This window comes from Amphiura filiformis, chromosome 7, assembly GCF_039555335.1.
Source record: "Amphiura filiformis chromosome 7, Afil_fr2py, whole genome shotgun sequence".
NCBI classification, from domain to species: domain Eukaryota; kingdom Metazoa; phylum Echinodermata; class Ophiuroidea; order Amphilepidida; family Amphiuridae; genus Amphiura; species Amphiura filiformis.
Genome location: NC_092634.1, coordinates 5787980 through 5815710, shown reverse-complemented (window position 1 = coordinate 5815710; position 27731 = coordinate 5787980). Strand labels below are relative to the sequence as shown.

At 36.8% G+C, this 27731-nt stretch overlaps 1 protein-coding gene and 1 long non-coding RNA gene across 3 annotated transcripts; one reads left to right on the top strand and one right to left on the bottom strand.

Moving 5' to 3' along the window:
* Window positions 1-310: 310 nt before the first annotated feature.
* On the bottom strand, window positions 311-27731 carry LOC140156671 (protein FAM76A-like). 2 transcript variants are annotated; one of them, XM_072179608.1, is made up of 9 exons: window positions 27608-27731; window positions 16541-16605; window positions 15476-15536; window positions 14125-14283; window positions 11127-11320; window positions 9077-9160; window positions 7546-7702; window positions 6695-6796; window positions 311-3207 (listed from the first exon to the last, which is right to left on the bottom strand). In XM_072179608.1, exons 1-9 carry the CDS (start codon window positions 27698-27700, stop codon window positions 3049-3051), a joined length of 1074 nt encoding a protein of 357 aa, XP_072035709.1. In that variant the 5' UTR covers window positions 27701-27731; the 3' UTR covers window positions 311-3048. The 2 variants fall into 2 exon arrangements, with proteins under 2 accessions (XP_072035709.1, XP_072035710.1); XM_072179609.1 differs by having other exon boundaries at window positions 14131-14283.
* On the top strand, window positions 18996-22241 carry LOC140156676 (uncharacterized). The gene is made up of 3 exons (XR_011859576.1): window positions 18996-19206; window positions 21497-21584; window positions 22129-22241. It is a non-coding gene; the product is annotated as an uncharacterized lncRNA (long non-coding RNA).

The window sequence follows — 27731 nt, the reverse complement described above, 5'->3', positions numbered from 1 at the left end:
AGTTCTGATTTCACATGAAATTTCTCTGTGTGAAACTGGTCCAAGTGAATTAAATATTTTAACAGGAGAGAAGGAAGCTTAAATACTTTACTTAAAAAATTGAAACTTACTCTAATTAATCCTAAAAGATTCCCCCCTCAGGCAGGATAAAAGATAAAAAACTGACAAATTACTGGAAACCATGTTTTCCCTGACTACAGGTCAGAATACAGTCCAACATATTACGTTACATACATCTTTTGCTCAAAATGTTAAGAATGAAGTCGCAAACAAAGCAACATTTTGGGCCGATAATTTGCCCTGCAGAGAACAGAACCAAAAATGGGCTATTCCAGTTAAATCCTTACACCCCCTACATGTATGGAAGACATGACCTTAATCTCCCACACAGGGAGTGTGAATTGTGAATTTCAAATGGAATCATCCATTCAGGTAGTCCCATATGAAATTCACACTCCCTATGTGGGAGATTAAGGTCTTGTCTTCCATAGGGGGGTGAATTGATTTCAGTTGGAATATCCCAATGCACAGTATTTGTCACTACAGAAAAATGCACATAAAATGCTGGATACTGCTCTGGCTGATACAGCTGCTCAACATTTTCTGAAATCCTCTTTTAAAAATGAGCCAAATAATAATATTCTAAAACATATATCTAACTAGATACAAGCTGCATAATGTCCAATTGGTGAAATTATAGTTTATAGTAAAAACAGATCATATTCTTGAAATAAAAATTTAAAAAGTAAAATACAGCATTGAAATTTACAGCATTTTTGAAAAATATGAAACTGTTTTACCCTGGTATTACCTGATCGTATAATAACATGAATCTTTCCCTAGTCCCATAAAAATGGCCTATTCCAGTTGAAATCCATACACCCCTATGGAAGACATAACCTTAATCTCCCACACAGGGAGTGTGAATTTCAAATGCAGTTGCCTGAATGGATGGCTCCATTAGAACTCTACATTCCCTGTGTGGGAGGTTAAGATTATACTCATCATAACTCTACCATATAAATCATATAGCAGAGTTACGATGTAAGTTCCTAACCAATACCAAATCTTAATTTTTAATGAAGAAAAATGGGTGATGATGCTGTCGTTAGGGTCAAACCCCCTTTATGTAATTCTGCATAGAGCTACTCAAACAAGGAGTGGTGATGAACTTTCCAATCAAACCCTGTGTCTTTAAACCTACATTGAACAGTCTTTATCTATGGACACTAACTGAAACTTGTCCCTCTTTGCTTGCTTGTCCAAGTTTGTGCACTTAGGGAAGAACAATATAAAATGCTATCTGTCTAATACATCCAATAATATGACTAATACTGACTGGAAGATACTACATGAGACACTACTGCTCTTTGTTTGCATTCCTAGAGTCTGTGATGTCAGAGCTTTGACACATGACTATCAAAATGCTGCCTCTGTATGCACACATAGTCCATATACATGCTGCCTATGTATACACACATAGTCCATATCTATTGCATTTTTTTTTATGTCCATTGCATTTCAAAAAATTAAGCAAGCTTAAAATCGGCGAAAAATTGTGCGAAATACGTCTCACTTCTGGGTTCAAATTCAATAACTAAGTAAATCAAATTTCTGCATCAAAATGTACTTACAGGTGCAATTTCCTCCCACATAAATCATGACAACATGCGGTGCCATGGGTGCGACCATTTTGAATTTCAACCTGGCAACTGAACCTAAGCCATACTTCATACACGAACTGGAAGTGAGATGAATTTTGCATTTTTTTGGTTTAATTTCAATCTTACCACAGTTTTTAGAAAACACTGACATGCATTTTTTGGCTGTCATAATCAGGCAAAGTCCGAGCCTTAGCTTATGAAAGGCAAAGTCAGAGCATTACTTTATGACTTAAGAAGATACTTTGCATACTGACATCAGAAGCTCAATACAAAAACTTTCATACTAAATATTCTAACATTTTCACAAACATTACAACCAGCAACAAGTGCTGTTGGTCCTATTCCAAAAGGCCTGGCATTCTGATGTGACCCTCACACAAAATGTGGACAACGTTATAAGTCAATTTCTTAAATTTTGCATCATATAAAGAGCGTATATTTTTTCATAATCAGCTCCTAACTTTATTGGCATTGTCCTCATCTTACTAGACTGAGTCACATACACTTCTCCATCGGGCTATTCCAGTTGAAATCCATACACCCCTTAAGGACGGCATTACCTTATTCTCCCATACAGGGAGTGTAGATTTCAAATAAAGTCACCCATTCAGGCAAACCTATTTGAAATTCACACTCCCTGTGTGTTAGATAATGTCATGTCTTCCATAGGGGGTGTATGGATTTCAACTGGAATAGCCCGATGGATGTAAACCAATCTTTGTGCATCAAGGGATGGCATATATTGTGACACGGATAATTAACAGTGACTGAATGGAGGAAATGACACAATTCAGATAATTTATAAAAAGATTAAAAATTTCTGAATCATTTTTCTAAACAAAACTAAGTGATCAACCTGAATTAAAATATTTTAAAATGTTTGTTATAAAGAAGTTTCAAATGTACATTCGGTTGCTATGTAAAAATACAGCATTGTATCCACATATGACCAGAATCTGCTGCTCAGTGAGTTTTCGTCACATAAAACAATTTTGTTTCTGGAATTCCAAGTATCAACTCCTGCACATATCTTTTTAATAAAAGCAGAAGATTGATTTATACCAATCAATACAAGTTGCATGCAATACTGCCTTGATGCGTACAACTTTCGCACTTCAATTGAGCACATTATTCAAAATCTGACCAAAATTGAATCAAGTTTAGAATTAACTTATATCAATTTGAATTAAGTTGTTCTCAATAATACACATGGTCACTTCTCATTCCCACAACGGGTAGCACAGGATACAGATCTTGGTCTGATCTGTCCTCGCTGACAACGTCTCCTGTGTTTTAATACATTGCTGTCCTCTGTTCATATCCTCACACCACACTGTTGTCCATTGTGTTATGTCCACGCTACTGTCAATGCCTACCTTGTAATTCATTCCACACTGCTGTCTTCTTTATTACTATTACTGTCTTTGTCGTCCTCAGACTTGTCTTTGTCCTTGTCCTTACTATTGTTGGATTTCTTCTTCTCGTTCTTCAAGTTGGATTTGCTCAGTTGCGCTACTTGTTTGGTCAAGCTACGGTTCTTTGTCTGGTAAATGAAAAAAGTTGAATATTGGTTTCAAATTTTGATTATATGATAAAAATGGGCTATGCCATTTAAAATCCACACTACCCCTGTTAAAGATTTTGGAAATATCTTCGACAGAGGGAGTACATGTATGAATTTGAAATCTAATTAACAAATTAACTAACTCTATTTGAAACTCCCCTGCCTGTGTGGAAGATTCAGGTTGAAACTTTCTCAGGGGGTGTATGAAATTAAAATGGAGCATCATCATCATCATCAGTCGGCTGCGGAGCAGGCCACTACAAGCTTTCTCCAACTGTTGCGATCTTGGGCAAGCGAAACAATTTTGTTTGGCTGCAGCATCCCTTCAGTATCTCCCAGGAGGTGCTGTACATACTGTAAGTACAGTGTCCGGTCGTCCCGGTTTCCTCTTCCCATGTGGTGGAATATAAAGGGCATATTCTTTCACAGGCTCGTCATCTTCAAGACGCAGTATATGGCCGAGAAATTTGAGTTGATGAATCTTGACTCTGGCAATCAGTGGAGTGGTGTTGGTCAGATTGTAGATGGTTTCATTTGGGATCCGATCCACACGCTTGATGTTTAACATGATTCTGTAGCAAGATGTTGCAAAGGCATTGATCTTATTTTCCATGTCCTTGGTGATTACCCATGACTGCAAACCCGTACAGAAGGATAGTGACACAAGTTGTCTCAAACAGCTTGATTTTTGTTCCGATTGGCAGGATGGGCTTCTCCAAAGGCGTGCCCAGTTTCCAGAAAGCGGCCCAGGCTAGTGCTTTTCTTCTTTTAGGTCTCCAACACTAGAGCCCATCTTGGAACCCAAGTACTTGAAGTCTGTGACATGGTTGATGGTACTACCATAGACTTCAAGTGCTGGCTGGGCGTTACAGTTTGCAGTCATATATTCTGTCTTAGGTGCGCTGATGACAAGGCCTAGATCTGCTGCTGCTGTTGCAGTCCTAGTAAGCTGTGACTGGGCCCGGACTATAGAAGATTCCAACAGGGCAATATCATCAGCAAAATCCAGGTCATTCAGCATCTTAGCAGGATACCTGCTTGACCGACGTGGGTAGGTAACAATTCCAGCGTCAATTCCAGAAGTTGATTTCTTCAGGAGGTAGTCTACCAGGATAATGAACAGGAATGGTGCCAACACATCACCCTGAAGCACTCCAGTTGTTACTTGGAAAGGCTCTGAGATACTTCCATCTACCATAACGGCACTATTGGAGTCCTTGTAGAGCACCTGGATGGCATTGACCACAACCTTTGGTATTCCATAATGCCGCAGCACTGAGAACATGACGGACCTGTTGATGGAGTCAAAGGCTTTTTTGAAGTCCACAAAAGTGACTGTCAAGGGAAGTTGGTACTCCTTGAAGCCTTCCATGATCCTCCTCAAAATGTGTATTTGCTGAGCACAGCTTCGACCTGATCTAAGGCCAGCCTGGTTGCTTCTCAGTAAAGGATCAATGTGAGGTCGGATTCTGTTCAGAAGGATCTTGTTGTACACTTTTGCGGCAATGGACATAAGTGAAATACCACGGTAGTTTGTCATGAGAGAGAGGTCGCCTTTCTTTGGTAGAGGAATGATGACATTTGTGACCCACTGACGTGGCGGTGTCAGCGTTGAGAATACTTCCATACAGAATTTGAGAATCATATCAATTATGCTATCCCCTCCTCCCTGAAGTGCTTCAGCAGTTATAGCACAGTCCAATGCTGCTGCCTTGTTGGTCTTCATGGCTGCTATTGCTTCAACTACTTCTTCACGAGTTGGGGGCTCAGTGATAATAGGAAGATCTTCAACAGCTGGTGCAGGAAGTTCTGAAGCTGCTGTGCCACTGTCGTTGTTAAGGAGTGAGCTGAAATATTCCTTCCATTCCTCAAGCAGTTCATGGTCACTGGTTGGGGCTGATCCATCTCTCTTTTTGACTTTTACCCTTTCCTTGAGTTCTTCCCAGAAAGCGAGTGTATGATTTTCCAGGTGGTGGTGTAATTCCCCATTGCATCGGCCAGCTTCAGGTCTTCCATCTGCTTATTGAGTGTAGCAAGCTCATCAGATTTATAAGAGTTGTTTAGGCTGGTGTTCAAGTTCCTCCACCTTTCTCTAGATTGACGAGACTTCAAATGGAGTACCGCTTTTGGCCTCATCCCTTTCAAGTTTAAGTCTGATGGTTGCATCTGATACCCAACTTGGCAGTCCGCATGGCTTTTGCTTTCCAATAACTTCCTCAGCAACTTCACGAACTGCTGTCTCAAAGGTCTCATACCTATCAGAGATGGGTGTGGCATCATCCATGCTCAAGACCTGGAATCTGTTTGTTAGTTCCAGCTGAAATTCCTCCTTTGTATCGGGATCTTGCAACTTCTTCCAATTGAATTTTGGTCTCTTGCAAGGTTTTCCTTTGCTTGTTCGCAAACTGGCAGCTAGACGGACGCTCACAATACGATGATCGGAGTCCACTTCTACTGAATTGTATGCTCGACAGTTGCGAAGAGAATTTACCCACTTGCTGTTTATTAGAATGTGGTCTAACTGTGCATGGGTTGATCTAGCTGGATGGGTCCAAGTCCAGAGACGATTCCTGGGTTGGGGGAATCTCATTTGGGCCGGTCTGAGGTTGTACTCCTGGCAAATGTTGACCAGACGCTCACCATTGTCATTGGTTGAATCATGGTAGCAGTATGGACCAATCACCCAAGGATGGGAAAGATGACTATCTGTTCCAATTCTGGCATTAAAATCACCAAGGATGAGATGGATGTCATGCCTTTGGAGCAATCTAATGTAATGATTGTATTCATTCCATTTGACATCCATACTCCCCCTGTGGAAGATATTTCCTAAATCTTCCACAGGGGTGGTGTGGATTTTAAATGGAATAGCCCAATTAAAGGTTAGTGGTCCAATTGTTTCATATGTTTTCTGCCTTACATAGAGGTCTATCACAAACCAAGTTTTGATATAATATTGGATGGCTGAGCATGATACCATAACATATCGGATGAGTCATAAAAATGTTGGCTCGTCCGATATTTGTATGACGAATCCGATATGTTATGGTATCATGCGAAATAAGCCATCCAATATTATCATTATTAGGTTTTCTTAACTCCTAATAACCCTGAAAACATAATAATGAGTTAAATTGCTACAGTAGTAGATTAGAAGTAATATGTATCAGTACATGTGGCTTTGCCTTGCTATCTGAGGATTGCTAGTTCCAGCCCCGGCGGTGACATCTTGTTGTGCCCTTGGGCAAGGCGCTTTATCTCACTTGCCTCTCTCTACCCAGGGGTGAAATGGGGAGCTATTAGGAATATTGTCCATTGGGTGCCACCCAAAGGTATGAGCATGCCTTGGGCATTGTATGGCAGCCAACATATTCTAACGACAGCGGAATAAATGTAAAGCGCTTTGACCAATAGACAGGTAGTTCTCATGGGGTTAAGTTGTGATCTAGGTATATTATTGATTTACCTGTAAATCTTCCACCATTTCTGAATGCTGTTTTTGTAATGTTGTTAACTTGTTTCTAAGATCCTTCTCCACCTGGAATTGTTCTGCTTTAAGCTCTGTAATCTGGGATTCAAATAAAACAGATAACAACATATACATGAAAATGTATTATTATTACATTTGCTGGCAGAGAAGAACAACACTTGTATACTGTGCAAACACAGGTTCTGATTGGCGAATTCAACTGTCTCACAATTATAACAACAGACTGATAAATCTGATAGGCTGATTACATGTCTAAGTGTTGGTCGGTGCAGAGCTCATTAACAGTGCAGTACTTTTCTGAATGCCAGTGTAGTATATGATATAGCAACTCAAGCATAATAACAATCTCAAGAATAGATGTTGCTTACAGTAGATGTCAGAATCAACATACCAAATTTCCTTGAATAGTCGCCCCATCTCAATTAAAACGCCCCACCACTTTTTTGAACCAAGATGTTTCAAAAATGCTGATATTTTCCATGCTATCTTGTGTAGTAAGCTTACCAAGGTGCACACATGGTCAAAAATGGCGTTGTAAATCTTATCGCAAACCCAGAAGTTAACCGGAAGTCATTGTTACTAAGTTCATCATTTAATAAATGTGTGCGTCCATGGTTGGATAGTAAAAACACACTTGGTTGCCGGTGATTACACATAGGATGTTTGTGCATATCTTTTTCTCACCTTTTTATCCCTGTCTAGTATGATAATTTCTTTCCCAGTGTGCTATTTCTTTAATGAGGCTAGTTGTAGGGTATGTTGGTGCATTTGTGTGGGGGTGTGGGGGGGGGGGTGTAGGGTGCTTACATGTATCTATCTCTTCTCACCTTTTTATCCCTGTCTAGTATAACCTTTTCCTTCTCAGTGAGTTGTTTCTTTAATGATGCTAGCTGTTCTCTTAGTTGTGTCATTGCAACCATGTGGTCTGTGTTACCAGGATCCACAAAATTCATATCGGACTTGGAACTATTTCTATCTGCAAATCTGCAATCAAGAGTGACAAGATGTATAATTATTACCTATAGTATAACCACTGGGGTCAAGGCTTTAGGCAGCAACATGTCTACCTATTTATATGGATGGGGAAACACAAAAATGTGCAGCCTGAAAAGACTCAGCCCATGGAATCCTATCCAATATGAGTGGGTATTGTTCACAAAAACATACATTATCTTAACAAATTTCAAAGATTTCTAAACAAACGGAACAGTCCATGTTATAATGCATGTGAACAAGCAATTTCACAGTGTTACAATGCCACTTATTTGCTTGGTAATCAATTAATTTGTGACTACGGCCATTTTTACTCATTCCTTTTCTTTTAGTGCATCAGTATTTGCTGAGTTAAAATGGAAAGGCAACTTTGGAATCATGGTCAAACCCCTTATTTGAATCAACCTTTTTTTTAGTGTTATCCCTGTGAATAATTTAAGCACTACCCATAACATGTTGCAAAAAGTGTTAACACTAAAGTGTTGCACTGCCCGATTTGGTGCTGTTTACAACATATTCATTAAGTAGGGTTCTGATTGGGTAATTGAATCATGTCATCATCACATTGGCACCTCATTTGCCAAACAAGCTGCAAAGCATCGTGTGCGACAGTTCATTTTTACACAATGATCAGCACAAGCTGTCAGCCAGTGCGAAAATAGTGTAGGGTTTCAGCTGCCCCAGTTCTTGGACATTTAAATTTAGTATAAGACCGTGATGCCTTGCTTACGCCAAAAATTGATATGCTGTACATTTGGTTTACCCGAAAAAGAAAAAAATCCTGTGCATCATGCGAGATACTGCTTTCTGGTCTAACTAGAAACAAGCTGGGTAACAGTAATTGGATCATGATCGGTATTTTGTACCAAGAAAATAATGGGTCAAAAAACTGCACACTCAGTAGAAACGCTCAGTAGAAACATGCTGCATTATGTATTAATGAATTGCTGCCTAAATAAGTAACCAGACCTGCCAACATAGCGAAGTCAACAAGAGGGACATTGAGGCCAAAACCTTGTACATGTACACAAACCAGGTACCGACAAATTCAAAGACTTGAGGTATGCAATACTTTCAGAATTCAGGGAAGGTTTTGCAGGTCTAAATTTATCACAATAGACTAAAGAGAATGCTATAGCAAAATTTTAAAGTGAAATTTGCATCATTTTCTGCTGTTCTTACATATAAATTTGCCATCACTGAAATTTTCAGAAAGCAGGACTGTCCCTCTTTTTTACTTTGGAAAACCCCAAATGACTGTCCCTCTTTTTCACTTTGGAAAACCCCAAATGAGGGAGAGTCCCTCAAAATGAGGGACAGTTGGGAGGTCTGAACAACATGAATTGTAATGTAGATGATACTCACAATGAGGATGGAGCAACACCATTGCTAGAATGCCTGTCTTCTGTGCTGGATTTTGATCGTTTATTCTCGGTTTCAGTTGTTGTCCTACAATAAATCAAATGTATTCAAAAACAAATGAGATACGGCGATCAGCATAGTAGCCAGGTAGATTACTTTTTTGGTGCGGGGCAATGCGAGACTTACAAATTGGTGACATATTTTTTCAAGAAAAATGCTTGAGTGGACTTTAACCCCTCCAAGATGAACTTTTTTGGGTTTTTTGTTTTGTTTTTTAACATTGTTACTCAAAACATTTGACCTTTTGTTAATTTTCTTTAATATTTGAACCTTTTGGGAATATTTTAGCATATACAGTAAGCTAAAGAATTAAGGTGCCAGTTATGTTCACCCCCTGTATATCCTCAACAGAGACAGATGTCATACTTGGAACCAGCAGCAGCCAATAGCTGCATCTTTTAGCTCAAATTTAAGACCTCTTCATTGAAATCATTCAAGACATTGCATGCCCTATTGATTTGTACACAAAGCGTTCTTATGCTTCCATTGACTAGTACATTAAATCTAGCATCATGCTACCATTGATTAGAACACAAAAGTGCAACTTTTGATTTTGCTTCTTCCTTAGGTTGTAGAACACCATCTATCTAATTCTCAACCAATTTCAACAAATAAGGCCTTAAATAAAAGCTAAAGAGTACTGCTCAATTTAATTTTGACATATTTGTCTTTGTTTAGAATATACAGGGATGAACATCAACTGCTACCTTAATTCTTTGGCTTACTGTATGTCTGAAAACAATGGGACTTTATGGTAGATTGGACCACCCCAGATGAAGAGCACAAAAAGGTCACACTCAGGTAAATACAAGATCAGCTTCATTGGGATATTCAAGTTGATATTCATACACCCCCTATGGAAGACATGACTTGAATCTCCCACACAGGGAGTGTGAATTTCAAATGGGGTTATCTGAATGGGTGACTCCATTTGAAATCTACATCCCCTGTGAACCCTCCTGTGTGGGGGATTAAGGCCATGTCTTCCATAGGGGGCAGGGCCTAGATTTCGTCTTGGGTTTGCGAGAATCAAATCTATCGTAGTCACTGCACATACTGTATGATACAATGAGAGATGTTGATTCTCGCAACCAAATCCTACAAGAATCATTATGAGAATTCTGTGATTCTCGTTGAAATCTAGGCCCTGGGGTTGTATGGATTTCAACTAGAATAGCCCAAACTGGCTATAGAATCATAATGTTCCCTATAGATTACAGATATAGAGAGAGAGAAAATCCAGACTCCCTACTATGTATGATAACGTCCTGTACATTGGTGATGTCAGCTACGGGGGCAAAATTTTGAGGTATTCATGTGCTTGCCGACAAAAGAATTCTTTTTCAAATCTTATGATGTATTTTCATTTGCATCGCGTAATGACTCAATCAGTGCAATGGGTCCTGATTCTCCTTGTTAGTCTATTTCTGTGATATGGATGGATTGGAAATGTTTAAATGAATGCAAGTAAATGACTAGCTTGACTTAAAGGCCCATTCAGTGATTTGCTCATCCGGACGATCGTAAAAATCATCAAAATTCATTTTTTTTGGTACATTTGTCATTGTCATAGATGTGCTAACTATTACATAGCCTGCTAGTGGTTCAGCCAAAAGCTGTGTATTTAAGAAAAAATAAGGCATTTATATGAATCTGTAATTTATGTACTGACACTACAGTAAATAAATGCATTTAAATGGGGCTTCAACTTTGTCAATAATGCTCTAAATGTTGCTTTCTTCATTTTTTGCCAAATATTTTATTTAAAAAATGACAATTTGAATGACTTATCCTTAACTTTTAAACAATTTTAATTTTTTACACTTTTGCTGGGACCACTGAATGGGACTTTCATACAACTATTATTGGTATGATAAGAGTGTTATTCTTAATTCTAGTCTGTCACAGAAGGAACTATCATCAGTGACCAGGATTTGAACCTGGATCCTTTGATGACACAACTAAAATATCAATAAATGTACGACTACAATACCTTGACTTTTCTGTGTTGGTTTTTTCTTCTTTGCTTTTTGATTTATTTTGTTCTTCTTTATTTGATTGAGCTGAGGTTGAGGAAGAACTACTCCGATGATGACTTTGTACCAGGTCATACTTCCTCTTCTTTGCTTTCTGTAAAACTCTCTTGTAGGATAAGGTGCATAGCCAACAAAGAATCTTCCCATCAACCTGTGAGAAAAATCAAAGAATTACAAACTAGAATTTCTTTTTTCTTCTTTTTTTTTCAAGCCAGGGATGTAGCTATGCCGATCAGCGCTGACATGCACTCAAAAGAAATAATAATAATAATAATAATAATAATAATAATAATAACACTGTTGGCAGGGCACCCTTTTTAAAGGGTGCCACTTGGAAATGTGGAAAATCCAAGAAAGGGTGGGGGTTTAAACTTTGTTGGTAAAAAGGGTGGGTTGATATAAAGGGTGGGAGTAAAATAAAAAGGGTGGGAGTGCCAGCTTACAATATATTTTCATTGAATGATAAAATCATCCTACATGTAGTTTCCAAGAATAAGTGCCAAACCACAAAAAGTGCCAAACCACTGCCAGCAAACCATATCGCAAGATAAAATTCCATTTGATGCATGTTTACATCCACTAGGCTATCGTGTGATGATAGGTGCAGAATTTGGTGTACTTGATTTACTTTGAACCAAATTGCCTGTGACTTCATCAATGTATACAAATAGGGGAAAAAGCAAAAAGTGGTGGGGGTCAAGAATTTTCAGTGTAAAGGGTGCCTTCATCAGTATAAAGCGTGGGGGTCAGGAATTTTCAATATAAAGGGTGCCTCAATAAAAAGGGTGGGGGTAAAATAAAAAGGGTGGGGGTCAAACCCCACTGCCAAGTATGAATAATAATAATAATAAAAACAATTTACTTTTTTTTTATCAAACAATTTTTTCATCATAAAAAGATTTCAAAAATGTTCATGATACCCCTAGTCTATTACCTGATTCCTAATGTTTGCTAAAACGATTATAACCCGAGCCAGCACTCTAATTGGATAAATCAAATTTGCAGGCACATAATTTGGGCTAGCTACAACCCTGAATGTTATCGCTCTTAGTGACTCGGTAAACAAAAGTGACACATGCATATCTTGAAAGCAAGTAACATAAATTTAAAAAAAAACACTGATGATTAGAATATAAAAAGTTTGAACAAAATTGCAAGCAAATCTTTTTTATTCAGCTCAGTGTTTTACAGTTAAATTTCTGTAGTGTCCTTCTAAGCAATGTCAAGAATATACTGAAACCAAAAGGCAACTTTGAAAACCTAATGAAACCAATTGGTAACTACATTGTAAGAAAACATATAATGAAACCAATCGGTAACTGAGAAAATATTTACCCATAGGTAACTTTGATAATATAATGAAACCAATCGGTAACTTTGAATTTGAAAACATAAAATGAAACCAATTGGTAACTTTGAAAATATAATGCAACCAATAGGTAACTATGAGAACATAAAATGAATTGGTAACTTAGATAATATAATGAAACCAAATGCTAATATAATGAACCCAATTGGTAACTTTAAAAACATAAAATGAAACCAACAGGTAGCTTTGAAAATATAAAATGAAACCAATTGGTAACTTAAATAATGAACCCAATAGGTAACATAAAAAAATATGAACCCAATTGGTAACTTTGAAAATGTAAAATGAAACCAATAGGTAACTTTGAAAATAAAATGAAACCAATTGGTAACTTTGAAAATAAAAAGAAACCAAAACATAAACTGAATCCAATTGGTAACTTAGAAAATATAATGAAACCAATCAGTAACTTTGAATACAAAATTAAACCAATAGGTAACTTTGAAAACATAATAGGTAACCTAGAAAACATAATGAAACGAATAGTATAAACTCAGATAGTATAATGAAACCAATTGGTAACTTTGAAAACGTAAAATGAACCATAGGTAACTAAGATAATATAATGAAACCAATTGGTAACTTACAAAATATAATGAACCTAATTGATAATATAATGATACTAATACATAACTTTGAAAACAAAATGAAACCAATTGGTAACTTAGAAAACATTTACCAATAGGTAACTTAATATAATGAAACCAATAGGTAACTTTGAAAATATAATGAAACCAACCGGTAACTTTGAAAACATAATGAAACCAATAAGTAACTTTAAAACCATTGGACAACTTAAAGAAGAAAATGAAAAGCAATACATCATTCTGAAAAGGAGAAAAAAACACTTCTCACCCACAGTTTGTAGCCTACTGTTACCTGCGTTCAATTCAGTGTAGGAAACAAAACAAGTACAATCTATGACTTGACAAATGTCTGTAGACATATTAATTTAATTTGTGTGGGAAACAGTTTCAGGAGAGACTAATGGTAGTATTTCATTTATAGAATCTCTGAATACACTTGTTACTTTATTACTAAGTACTTCTGTGTCAACTGTTAATACAAAAAAAATGAAAGACTGAACTAGCCTTCTAGGGTTCAATCAAAATGGCAAAATTTGTCTACCGATCTGATATCGATTTCATAATATAGACTGATATCCGATCCAATATCGGTAAAAAAAATTGGTTTTTTTTTTGGGGGAGTTTTCGCAACTTTGGAGAACCACTGGACCTATTTTGAAGTGCTAGGATCATTCACAGTTTTTTTTTTTTTTTTTGAAAAAATTGCAGTTTGTTATCCTTTACTTAATATGCAACCATTAACTAATGTTTAACTCTTCATCTATCACATATTATAGATGCATTAGTTTTCCATGCATTTATAATCAACTGGAATAGTTCATTTGATTCCCCTATTTTCATCTTGGGGTACAAAACTTAAAATGTAAAGGAAATAAAACTGAAATTAAAAAATCTAAATGTGACAAAATGAAACAAAAACAAAATGGAACTTAAAATCAAGAAACGTCGTTTCGAGCAAGTACGCAACGTTACAAAATGTGTGTAAACACCACTACGTACATGTACCTTTTTCCTTTCCTCCCTGCGGTCGAATGCACATTTCTGCTTGCACTGTTCACATGTGTGAGGGGGACCATATTTTTTCTCTGAGTTTGCGCATCGCTGACACTTGTTACCAATAAAAGCTGCTATGACACTGCAATATTCACAGGGTTTGGGCTGAAAAGAGAACAATGACAAAAATTACTAATACTGCCTCTGATTGGTCAATTATGTGATATCTTAAATTTAATCACCAATCAGAATGGAGCTTTGCAAATAATTCACTGCAATTTTTTTGGGTGGTGAAATTATTCTAACAATGTTGCTGATTGGTCCAATTGATAACGAAAACTTATTTCTGACCAATAGGCAGGTAATTCTCATAGGGTTAATAAAATGACAACAATGTATTAGCACAACATATTGTGACGGAATCAACCTAGTAGTGAGCGTCTCAGCTGATATAAGGGCGTGCAACAATCCACACTTGTCGTAATTCAGAGGAATTCTAATGATTTTTCTGGGATTTGTGAGCTGATCCGGTGTTGGATTTGGGAGAGGCAGGTGGTTGCTTGTAGTGTGTATGTAGAGAGGTGAATCTTGACCAACCTACCTCGATGGTCACCGAGTATGGAAGAGCACTGAATGCTTGGGAGCGCTGGTTTTATTATACCCTGAATATCATGTGACATGATATCACTGAAGGGAGCCCTCGGTCTCAAAACAATATTTATATTCATCAGTCTCATACACAGGCATACCTTATTACATGGCATCTTATATTCCTGCAACTTTTTGAATGCGTAATGGATGAAAATAATTGTAATCAACGTAAAGTTAAAACTACTTATCATAATACTAATCATTGAGAGTTAGTCCATCTGTCCGTGTGCAAGAGGAGCTATCGCGTGCTCGCAGAGCGCATACGCACGGAGCTATCGCGTGCTCGCAGAGCGCATACACGGAGTATCAACAGGAATGTGCGCGAAGTACCGACGGGCGCAGTGCGGCATCGGAAAGCATTAGAGTGTGCATGTGACTAACAGGTGCACCTCATCGGATCAGGACCAAGTTGGGTCTTGATCACTAAGAAGAGGCGCAGGCCTATATCATACATGTAGTAGTTTAAAAAGTCAGGGTGCCGGTGGGTATATGGGTAACGGGTGTTTGGTAATAATAGAGATAGCCCTATAATTTGAACCACCCAACCCGAGAACCGCGAAATCTAGTTTATTATAATAGTAAAATCTGTTTTTCAACTTGGGAATGGCTTTGAGAAGATGGCCTAAAAATAGAACAAGTCGTTTTGGTGTGAACATGGTCTTTTTATGCTGGATGAAAAAGCTGGGGGAGGATTAGGGTTACTTACTGTTCCATAGAGTTTTACATTCTGAGCACACTTTTTGCAGATTGTGTTTGTACTACTTTTGCTACAAATGGAAGAATAAAGAGGAGAACAATAAAATAGTTATCAACTAAATCAAAAACATGATTAATTAATATACAATGTAGCTAAGACTATACCAAAGGAATTCAGAATCACTTCTCAAGTATACATATCACATGGCCAGCTTGTCAAAGTATGGTTTCAAAAGGCTATTAAGCAGTCCAAGATGTACAAGGGTTGGGAAAATGAACCCATATTTCCTGAATGGGTGCTTTAAAAAAATGGTATAGGAAAAAAACATGCAAAATTTAAACATCATAAGAGCTACTATTATAAGTATTTTAAATAATTCATTGCAATGGTAGAACAATCTTCACGCTTGTAGCTTGGCGATAAGCACACAGGTAATTTATAAAATTCAGAAGATTGCATGCACACGCTTTACACTGCTGTTTAAAAAAAAAGTACACAACATTCAACCTTGGACAAAAACACAACACCGATTACTTGAAGAAAAAAAACGGAAAACCAAAAAATGGATAATGCTAACCAAAAATCAAGGCAAGTGCAAAGCGTATAAAATGGGTGGGGTCCAGGGGCCATCTTATTGCCCCTGGTGAGGGTCATGGCCCCTGAAACTCCTGAGTTCTGAGGCTCTCAATGGTTAAAAATCACCAATCTGAGACACTTATTTTGGCATTTTAATCAAGGGCATCCACATACAGTTATAATATATGTATTGACCATTGGAAGGTTCCTCCTGAATATCATATCATGTCAAAGCAGATGATGCACCGATTTTTCTTTTTTTCTTTGCACGATTTTTTTCGGAGGATTTGGGGAACCTGTGGACCTATTTTGAAGTTCTATGATCTTCATAGTAATTTGAAAAAAAATTTAAAACATGAAAATTTTAAAATTTGTTATCTTTAGCGTACAAAAGTACGGTCTAATTAGTGTTAACAAAAACAGCTACAAGCCAATTATTTTTGTCTGTTACACCAATCAAGCAATTTATTTTATGCCTAAGGACAAGCTGACACTTACTTTTCTTGCTGGAATTCTGCTCTACAATATGTACATTTTACTACCGGGTATGCTCCTCGACATTCCTGTATTAAAAGACAAATATCAAACATTTATAATGAAGTAGAGTACCATGTAGTAAGGGTTACTATAGAAAAATTATCAAATTCGTGGACATCATGGAACATACTCTTTGCGTGGCTGTGCGTAGTAAGCAGTTGTACGCAGATAGCCTCGCTAATAGATTCAGATTCAGATTTTATTGACATTCATCTTACAACAAGATATGGTCAAAACATATATAATAATACGATATATATAATACAAATAAAGTACAAGAACAATACAGTTTACAACTATAAAGAATATAATATAAATTAACTAGGCATAGGCCTATTATTTAAATCCCGCTTTTCAAATGCAGCATAAATGAAATTGGCAACTGCATTGGTGGTGTCAAAATCATTGGCACCCAAGATAAGAAGAAACTTATCATTTTCAGTTGAATTGTTTGTAACAAAAATATCATCTATTAACGTCATAAATCTATTACGGACATCGTTATATAAGGAACATTTCATAATGAAATGAAATTCGTCCTCAATTTCATTGAGATTACAATATTTACAAATTCTCCGTTTTGGACTTATATGGACGCATAGAGTAGCGTTGTACGCTCGTGTAGTTAGCATGATTAGTCGCGAGTAACAAGCGTAGTTGAATGTTCCACGATGTCCACGAATTTAATATTTTTTCTATACCTGCTATTTGGGTGACTTTGTGATTTCACCCGCCTTTGTGAACCAAAAATTAAAAAAAATAAATCATTATTTGGCAAAATTGTAGTAAACAAGGGTACCGGTACTTAAGAATATTAAATTTTCTAAATGCTTTTAGTGTTCTTCGAAGTGAAAACAGGCCGCAAAATGATTTTTCGCTAGCTTTTTGAAAGTGTCTTGTTTGTATACAAGCCCTTGCGCCAAAGGGGTTAATTTTTGTGAGAAATGGAAATCGCCAAAAAAATGAATAATGAAAAAGTTGCCTCATTAAGAGAAGAGCTGAAAAAAGTGACGAGAAACAGGAAAACAAGTTTCAGGCCTAAGATGACACCGAATAGGTATCGCCATCAGTTTGTAACATTTGGCAAGGCAAATTTGCCTATTCAGGAGATCGATTGATTTGCCCAGCGTGCTTGTATTTTACCAAACATTGATGACATTTAATATAGCGATCTACCTTACAGTATTTGGATAAGATCAGATAATTTCATGACTTTTGTAAATGCATTAATTGTTCTGTAAAAAATAAAATGATCCATGCATTTCACATACAAGTTTGTAATTTGAAATGCACAATTGTATTTATTAATTATATTAATTTCATCTCAAGTTTGCACAGCAAGTGTCAGTATTTTACCTTGAACATGAACTTGTGACTCAAGTCAAGTGTGTCGATAAACAGGTGTATGGGATTCTAAGGTTAGTGCATGTGATTCGATATTGCAACCAGCGAAATACAAAGCAAAGGGGTTCATTCATGAATATTATTTTCATGACTAAATTAGGGGTTCATTCATATTTTCATGACTAAAAGTTTATGCCAGCTCTCGACCAATCATGCGCGCTGTTACATACATGTATGTAGCGTGTATGTAGGGGGGGGGGCAGGGGGGCAGAGTGCCCCCCCTGACAAAAAAAATGAAAGAAAAAAGTGCCCCAGTCTGACAAAAAAATAAAAGGGAAAATCAGGAGGGCAAAGGAAAAGAAAAGGGGCAAGGAGCCCTTTTCACCAAATTCAGCCGAAAATACACAATTTTTTCAGCTTCGCCACATATTGCAAAAAATTAAGCCCTTTCCATCCTGATAAAGGGCGAAAATAGTGTAAAATATCAATTTTTTGCACGCTACGCGCGCACACCGTCCCAATAAAGCCTTTTGTCTCTATGTATTGTATGATGCAACAGTAATTTTTTTCGTCTGTCCCCCAAAATTTTTATTTTTCCCCCCCTGACCAAAAAAGCTGGCTACGCCCCTGGAATAGGGCCTACTCTATTAAATAAATACGAAAATGAGAGTAGGCCTATGACTGAATTAATTTAGATGCCAAACACTGAAACTGATATCGTAAAAGTCACACCGGCGCTTGCACAAAGTTATGAATGAATCGTGCCGTACATGCGTACAATGGTTTATACTCATCACAGGTATATCGCCATGGTCGGGGCACGTATGTACAAGCCTTGAAATAAGCAGACAGGAACCAGGAGCAATTTGTTTTGAACATTGCTCCTGGTTCACTGGGATTTTACAAGAACCAGGAGCAATTTCTGAAGAAACAGGAGCAATTTTCAATATTAAATCCTTTTCTGCATATACAATACAGAATACCAGCACGACTGCATCAAGTGCAAAACTGTAACCAGGGTCCTATTTCATAAAGCTCAACTTAGGATTCATCCTAAGTGACTCTTCCTAACTTATTTAGGAAGAGTTCCAATACAATTCATCCTAAGTCAGGACTTATGATTGATCCTAGGATAGGAAGAATCCTATTTTGATTCTTCCTAAATAGTTCAACAGTATGCCATGTATTTGTGGAAGAAGCTAATTTGCATATTCATGAGTTTGCTCCTCTAGAGAAGAAACCAAGATGGCCGCTTTTTCAATGTGCACACAAAAGTGAAAATGGTGAGTAAATTGCCTCAAATCATGGCTTATATGTATGATTTGAGGATTTTTCTTCATTTTTCTGCTAGTAAATGACATTATTTTACCTATGTGCTTTTGTCTGGCCATAAAAATGTCAGAAAACGTGAAATTTAAAAGGAAGTAAATCAGCGTCTGTGAGCTTCTGTGGAGGCACACGAAACCCTATGCAAATGTATAGGGGTAAACTTCAGCTTTTTAATGTCTTCACGGCAGACTCGTATTTATTGAATAGGCCTTTATTTTTGCTTAGACAGTTTACCATACACATCACGGTCAGGAATTGTGAAGTTTTCAGGCAGTAAATTGCGATAGGGAATAGGGGGGAGTAATTTAAAATATTATTTATAGGCTAGGCACGCAATGCATAATTTTGTACTTGTAAGTTGTTTCAATCATGCATGTACTGCCATGTCCCGATTCCTTTTTCAATCATGCATGTACTGCCATGTCCCGACTATTGTTCCACCGATAGCGTTCACACGCATACAATGAGAACTGTTATCGAGATTTTAGGCCTCGTAATTAGCTTTGAGTAAAAGCAACAGAACATTGAAATCAATTAAAATTGTCAACTTCAATTTTATTGAGAGTTTTAGTTTAGGCTTTGTAAAGCCCGGTGGGGTTACTCAACTTGCAATACTGACCGTACGATCGTTACCAAAATCACCCGGGGCCACTCAATACATATGTGTTGTCATCACCAAGCAGAAATCCACGGGAAAGGGTACTTTTTTCACGAGCATGTGAAAATACCTACGATCCGTGTTAAGGGTGTTAAATTTTAGGGTCTGCTTGATGATGACAACACATAAGAGCATATAAGTGGCCCCCCTGGGCAAAATCGAGGAAAAAGGGGTCATTTTTGGGGCTTGTCCATGGACAAAATTGTCTGTGAAATTGGAAAAATAGGGGTGTTTTAGCACACAAAGGTCAGCGAAATTGAATAAAGGCCAAGGGGTTCTTATTATTTTCTCCCGATCCAGTGGAATGATAGCTGGCCAGATAAATAAATCACAGGAATAAATTTGGTTTCCTACTTGTACTCATCCCGTGATCAATATTGTTCTCGGTTCTATTTCATGCGTAGCCTTAGCATAGATTTGGAGAAATTTTGCAATAATAATTGTTTGGTTTATTTCATGCTGTCAAAACACCCAATGGTAACGGGTGTAAAGCTTTAAGTTTAAGAGGCCTAAAAATCTTGATAAGATTTTATATTTCAATGTTCCATAAATTAAAAGACGGCACATTGAAATCAAGGATTTTATCAAGATTTTTAGGCCTCTTAAACTTAAATTTTTTCAACAGTAGAATCAAGAATTTTAAACTTGTAAACCTTTATGAGGCCTAAAATCTTGATAAAATTGAAATTAAGAATTTTAATTGATTTCAATGTTCCGTAGCTTTTGCACAAAACTTTACGAGGCCTAAAATCTTGCTAAATTCCTTGATTTCAATGTGCCGTAGCTTTTATGGAAAAGTAAAATCAAGGATTTTATCGAGATGTTAGGCCTCGTAAAGGTTTATTAGATCTAAAATCTCGATAAAATTGAAATTGAGAGTTTTAATTGATTCCAATGTTGCGTAGCTTTTATGCAAAGCTTTAGGAGGCCTAAAATCTCGATAAAATCCTTGATTTCAATGTGCCGTAGCTTTAGCGGAATAGTAAAATCAAGAATATTATCGAGATTTTAGGCCTCGTAAATCTTTATTAGGCCTAAAATCTTGATAAAATTGAAATTGAGAATTTTAATTGATTCCAATGTTCCGTAGCTTTTACGCAAAACGCTTTACGAGGCCTAAAATCTTGATAAAATCAGTAAAATCAAGAATTTTATTGAGATTTTAGGCCCCGTAAAGCTTTATTAGGCCTAAAATCTCAATAAAATTGAAATTGAGAATTTTTATTGATTCCAATGTTCCGTAGCTTTTACGCAAAGCTTTAGGAGGCCTAAAAGCTCGATAAAATTCTTGATTTCAAAGTTCTGTAAAAGCTACGGCACATTGAAATCAAGAATTTTATCGAGATTTTAGGCCTCGTAAAGCTTTACTAGGCCTAAAATCTTGAAAAATCCTTGATTTCAATGTGCCGTTGATTTTAAATGTGCCTGTGTGGACATCAGCACATGAGTGAACACTAGCGATTAGAAGCTGAGCCCAATGACCCAGTGGGCAACTGGCAGTCGAGTTTTGAAGCTGCCCCTTATAAAGTTTGATTTCTTTTTTAAATTTACTGATCATAATGCTTAATTGTGTGTTTGATTTGCAGTTGATGCTGGTTATCAATGTGTTAAGTGGATTGGTTTGATTTCTATGAAGAGTCTGTGAAGACGCAGTGGTCAGTGGATCTGTCAATGGTAAGTAGAATAATGAATGCAAACAGCAAACCCATGCAGATAAAAGATAACAGAGAATTTAGAACTCTTTATTTACATGTAATGATGAAATCCACAATATGAAGAATGTTGGAGAATTGGGGTAAAATCTCTTGTAAAAATTTACCTTGTATTTCTTTTCAGTATCAGGTCCATGATTTAAATCAAAATTATTTTTAAAATTTAAAGAAATTCAAAATAAAATTAATTGGGATCTTTTAAAGGTAAACAGACTTCAGTACAAATTATGTAATAATACATGTGTCTGTGTCATGACTTAGAAAGTTGGTCGGTTATATTTTAAGCAGTACGTTTCACAGATTAGGCGTTGGAAAATAATTTTAGATGGTAATTAACTAATTTCATTCGATAAATTGAAATTCACGTTGGCAGAATTCATTGCAAATTGCATAATAGCTAGCTAGCTGAGACCCAGAGACCTAACCTATTTAGAAACATGTCAAAACGTTTTCCATTTAATTCACATTTTTTAATATGTTCTTACTATTTTTGTCTTATTTTACAGGGGCATGATTTAAAAATCAACCTTACAGCTGCCATGGTTGCAGAAGAAACAACACAATTTGTGACTCAAGAGACTGATCATATTCTTGATGATTATGCAATCTACATGTCCCGTCCCGGCTACATGACTGGTACAAAGTAAATTTTTAAATGACACTATAAATATTAGTATAAGGATTGGATAAAGTTATCTCTAAAATTGGAAGTAAATGGCAATACATATTACCTGACTATCTTTAAGATGGACTAGAACTTAAAGTTACAAATGTTATATAATTTACAATTGCAAAATGCACCTACAGGTAAGTGCAATAACACTGTTCATGTCCATGGTTACATGAAAAATTGTTGTGATATTCTCTCAAGTGGCAGAGCAATTAGGGGCTGTGCAATAATTATGAGCTCTGGTGGGAGAGTAATTTTTTTTTTGGGGAGATATTTTTGGCAGCCAGGGGTAGAAATTTCTGGCAAGCCAAGGGGGGGATTTTAACATTCATGGGGGCTGTGCATGTGCAATGAAATTTCGAACGGCTCTACAAAAATCACTTGCCCCCCCCTCACGGCCTGCCAAAAATCGCTTGCCCCTCTCAGCCTGCCAAAAATCTTTGCCCCTCCCCCTTGTTCAAACCTTCATTGGTCTAGATACATGTTGCGAGCACAGCGAGCAGGAAAATTTGCATATTTAAGCATTTCCAACCATTTCCTTTTTGGTGCCCCATGAATGTATGCCAAAATCGCTTACTCCCCCCCACTCGGCTTGTCAAAATTTGCACGCCCCCTCCCTTTCAGCTAACCAAAAATGTGTTGCCCCCTCCCACCTGACCCACCAAGGCTCATAATTATTGCACAGCCCCTAAAAACAGTAATGGAAACACTTAAATATGCAAATTTGTCCACTTTATACAGCAACACCATGATATCTATTTTATTTTCACTCCTATCTTTTCTATGAGTAAAAGAATGGCACTCAGTATTATTTTGAAAATTGAATAGCATTTTTGATGGAGGAATTGTTGTTTTTACTAGCCGTGTGAACGGTGTGATAGAGGTAAGGCAGGTTCAATATTTTGAGTTGTGGATGCTGAATCATGCTGGCACATTTGCGGTAGGCCTATCCATTAAGGCAAAATATTGGACATTCCTACACACAGTTGATGATAGTAAAAACAGAAATTCATATAGTTTATTCTCATTCTTAGTCAATTGAGAGGTGGGTCCATTGGTCTTTGACACTGGTGTAGGAGGTCCCCGATCCAACACTAAGGCCACTAAGATTAGAATATTAGTATGTCTTCCTCCAATCCTCGCACAGAATTACTACATGAAGGTCCATGTCTATTAAACGGGTCTCATGGCAATCATAACATTATGCCTTATATGTTAGAAAAATAATTATCAAGCATGAATCACATGGTTTTATTTGAAACAAACTCATATTGACCATAAAAACGAATAAAAACAGTCGGCTCTCAACACGCGATATTCAAAATTCCTGCACCAAAATTATCTAAGTGCAATGACGTAATGGTTACTTGTGCTCCATTGTCGTCCGCCTTCTTGTATTACTGAGACGTCATTGCACTCGACGTGTTTATGGTCACTATGAGTTTGTTTTAAATAAAACCATGTGATTCATGCTTGATAATTATTTTTCTTATAAGGCATAATGTTGTGATTGTCGGAGACTTCTTTAAAGAGGAACCCCGCCAGAGCAGTTCTTCTGGGTGAACTAAAGCTGCCTGGTTATCAAATTAATCAGCGACAAGGTCATCTCTGAATTTGATAGGTGCTAATTGATGCAATTGCCAATAACATTAAAACATCAATTAGCCCTTGTCAAATTCAGAGATAACCTTGTCACTGATTAATTTGATAACATGGCAGATTTGGTTCACCCCAGAACTGCTCTGGTGGGGCTTCTCTAAAGGTTATCATAACAATCAAAATGTGAAGCAAGTTTGTAGTGAACGCTTATGCAATAAATAAAATGATTTCCAAAATGTACTTATGATTTGAAGTTGCATTATGTTTTGTGTGTTTTAGTGTTTTTGATAATTGGTATAAAAACTACTTAAGGTTATAGACCAAATCACCCACTACTAATTGCAACAGAATCCATTTTGCAAACATTGCATCCATCTCCCAAAAGATAACACAAAAGTATATCAAAAGTCCCCAAAAATCCAAGTAGTGGAACACTGCCTAATTTGCATAAATCCAAAATGGCCATTTATGCAGGGGGGGTGAAATTTCAAATTTGGTCAAATCTTGCTAAAAACAACAATGTATTCCTCTCAACCAGTTGGATTAAAATTGGAGCATATTTCCATTGTAAACGACTGTGGACCCAAAATTTGACCTTTGACCTGTTTGCCTATAACTCAAGAACTTTATGTCAGACACTGGAAAAACTATACTTTTTCTGTATCCTTATGATGAGAGCAAAACATTGGTATGGTTTCTTACAAGATTTGATTTGACCAACTTTGAAATTTCACCCCTGCATAAGCGGCCATTTTGGATTTATGCAAATTAGGCACTGTTCCACTACTTGGACTTTTGATATTTTCTTTAATAATAATAGGCCTATACTTTTCTGAAATGAATGGTGATGGTGATTAAATGGTTTCTGTTGCAGTTAGTGGTGGGTTAAACCCTGATTTTCCTTAATTTGATTGGCCTATTAAAGAAGCCATCCCACTTTTTGTGTTCAAGTTCCTCCATGTCAATTATGTTCTCTCGATGAGAAAATTTTATCTCTCCACAAACAGCTTTTTTTTTTCATCCAAAAATTCTTTTCATTTTGGCTGTTTCTCATCAAAATGCCTGTTTTCTCATCATAACCAAATCTGTTAACACCAAAAAACCTTATACACAAAGTAAGGCTCTCACCTAACAGCTAATTATGTACTTGGGTACCGGATTGAATTTTACTTGTTATACTAAAAAAATCAAAGCTGGATAAAGTTGTATATTTAATAACTTTTGCTTCTATAGGGCCAGGGACACATTTAATTAGTATGCATTGCTAGGATTTTTTAAGTAGCAGAATTTCTACTTGGAACTTTGTTTTTTTGTGCTAAAAAGGAGATGCACAGGGCAATAATTGCTTAATTTTTTCTTCTAAAATGATTTTTTAGGGGGCGTCCCGTCGTTCCCCTTGCAAACATTTAGCGGACTGGGACGGACATGTCCCCCTGCTAATTCCGCCGCATATTGGGTACATGGTTAAGTAGAAGGGATGAGGTTAGGCTTAAGGGTATGGTGGAGATTACACATGTGGATTTTATACATGTTACCATGGCAACAGAAGATAGCGAAAATATATGTTTAACTTTATTTTCATATATATGGTAAGCTTTTATCAACCTGGATACACCAGAGTTTCATGATCGAGTTTCTAAAAATAACGGAGTTAGACTCATTTTTTACCTAATCTGTGGATTTTAAACGTTACCATGGCAACAGAAGATAACGAAAACATGTTTCACTTTACTCTGCTGTTTATGGTTAGCTATTATCAACCTTGACATACCTGTAAACTTTCAGATTTGAATTCCTAAAAATAACGGAGTTAGACTAATTTTTTACCAAATCTGTGGATTTTAAACATGTTACCATGGCAACAGAAGATAGCGAAAATATATGTTTCACTTTTTTGACTATATATGTATAGCTTTGATCAACCTTGACACACCTGCAAAATTTCAGGTTCGAGTTCCTAAAAATAACGGAGTTAGACTCATTTTGGACCAAATTTGTGGATTTTAAACACGCTTACCATGGCAACAGAAGATAACGAAAACATATGTTTCACTTTACTCTACTGTTTATGGTTAGCTATTATCAACCTTGACATACCTGTAAAGTTTCAGATTTGAATTCCTAAAAATAACGGAGATAGACTAATTTTTTACCAAATCTGTGGATTTGTAACATGTTACCATGGCAACAGAAGATAGCAAAAATTTATGTTTCACTTTATTTTACTATATATGGTTATCCTTTATCAACCTTGACACACCTGCAAATTTTCAGGTTCAATTCATAAAAATAACGGAGTTAGACTAATTTTTACCAAATCTGTGGATTTTAAACATGTTACCATGGCAACAGAAGATAGCGAAAATATATGTTTCACTTTTTTGACAATATATGTATAGCTTTGATCAACCTTGACACACCTGCAAAATTTCAGGTTTGAGTTCCTAAAAATAACGGAGTTAGACTCATTTTTTACCAAATCTGTGGATTTTAAACATGTTACCATGACAACAGAAGATAGTGAAAATATAAGATTCACATTATTTTACTATAGATAGTAAGTTTATATCAACCTTGACATATCTGCAAAGTTTCAGATCCAAGTTTCAAAAAATAACGGAGTTAGACTCATTTAAACCCTTTTCCCCTTGATTTTCATCAAAATCACAAAAATTATGTTTTTTAACGCTTTTAGCTAAGATAGGGACTCTAGGAAGAATCCCTTAAAGTTTGGATACCTCCTGACCCCTTCCTAAGTTAGGAAGAAACTTAGGAAGGATATTCTTCCTAAGTTGCTTTATAATATAGAAGATAGGATCAATCCTAAAGTTAGGAAGAGTTCAAGACTTAGGAAGAATCAATTCATCCTAAGTCCCACTTAGGATGAATCCTAAGTTTTATGAAATAGGACCCAGGAGCAATTTATTTTAGAAAATTGCTCCTGGTTCATGTGAATTTTACAAGGACCAGGAGCAATTGGTGGCTTTACGAGGGTAAATTTGCTCCCCGCGCCTGCTTATTTCAAGGCTTGCGTATGTATGTAGGGCTATTTGCATGCTTGTCATGGGTCCACCTGGCTAAAAATCCTGGCGTTTGCGGGCCGAATGTGGCAACCCAAAATTTACGGTCGACCTGGGAGAAACCGATTTACGATAACTTAGGTGGTCTATCGTGCGCGATACGCTATTTTTGGTCGACCTGGGATTTTTTTCTCCCAGCTTGACCCAAAACGCTATAGTACAGTACCAGAACATTTTGTGATTCTTCATATCATCAATATAATATTAACAAAAAATTACAAGAATTTAACATTAGTTGCCCAAAAACATGATGATGATTATCTAAATTTAGATAATCATGTTTTTGGGTAATGTTTAATTCATGTAAATGCATTTTCCCTACCCGGCGAGCGTACATCGGTGACACCCGGCATGAAGATTGTTTATGCCCGGCTCTTGACCAATCACGCGCTCATGAACCTACATTTCAAATCGGCAGTTTCATGTTTTGTCATGAATCATGATGTACACGTCAACAAAGGGCAAGCCTCAGCCCTCGGCGGGCATGAATCGCTCAATAACCATCCATCATCATTACCACTCTAGTTGAGGCACTCGCACTGAACAGAGCAAGCGAGTGCTTTTTAATCTTTGTTCGTTTTAGTTTTAAACATGCATGCATGTAAAACTTGAATGACATTTTACAGGTTTTTTTACCTTGCAAAGTTGTTGTCCCTGAGAAAGTTCATCAAAAGGATGTCGACTGTTGCACTTTGTACAAGCAAAAAGCGCTTCTGCTGTAATAGACATCTTCTTAAGTAAATATAACTCTTTATTTATA

Excerpts from the sequence above, each read along its gene's own strand:
- LOC140156671 (XM_072179608.1), bottom strand. The coding sequence starts at position 27,700 with ATGTCTATTACAGCAGAAGCGCTTTTTGCTTGTACAAAGTGCAACAGT. Across the intron at positions 11,321-14,124 it reads AGGAAAGGAAAAAGGTACAT|GTTGATGGGAAGATTCTTTG; the intron begins GTACGTAGTGGT and ends TTTTTCTCACAG. Across the intron at positions 3,208-6,694 it reads AAATGGTGGAAGATTTACAG|ACAAAGAACCGTAGCTTGAC; the intron begins GTAAATCAATAA and ends TTCATTTACCAG.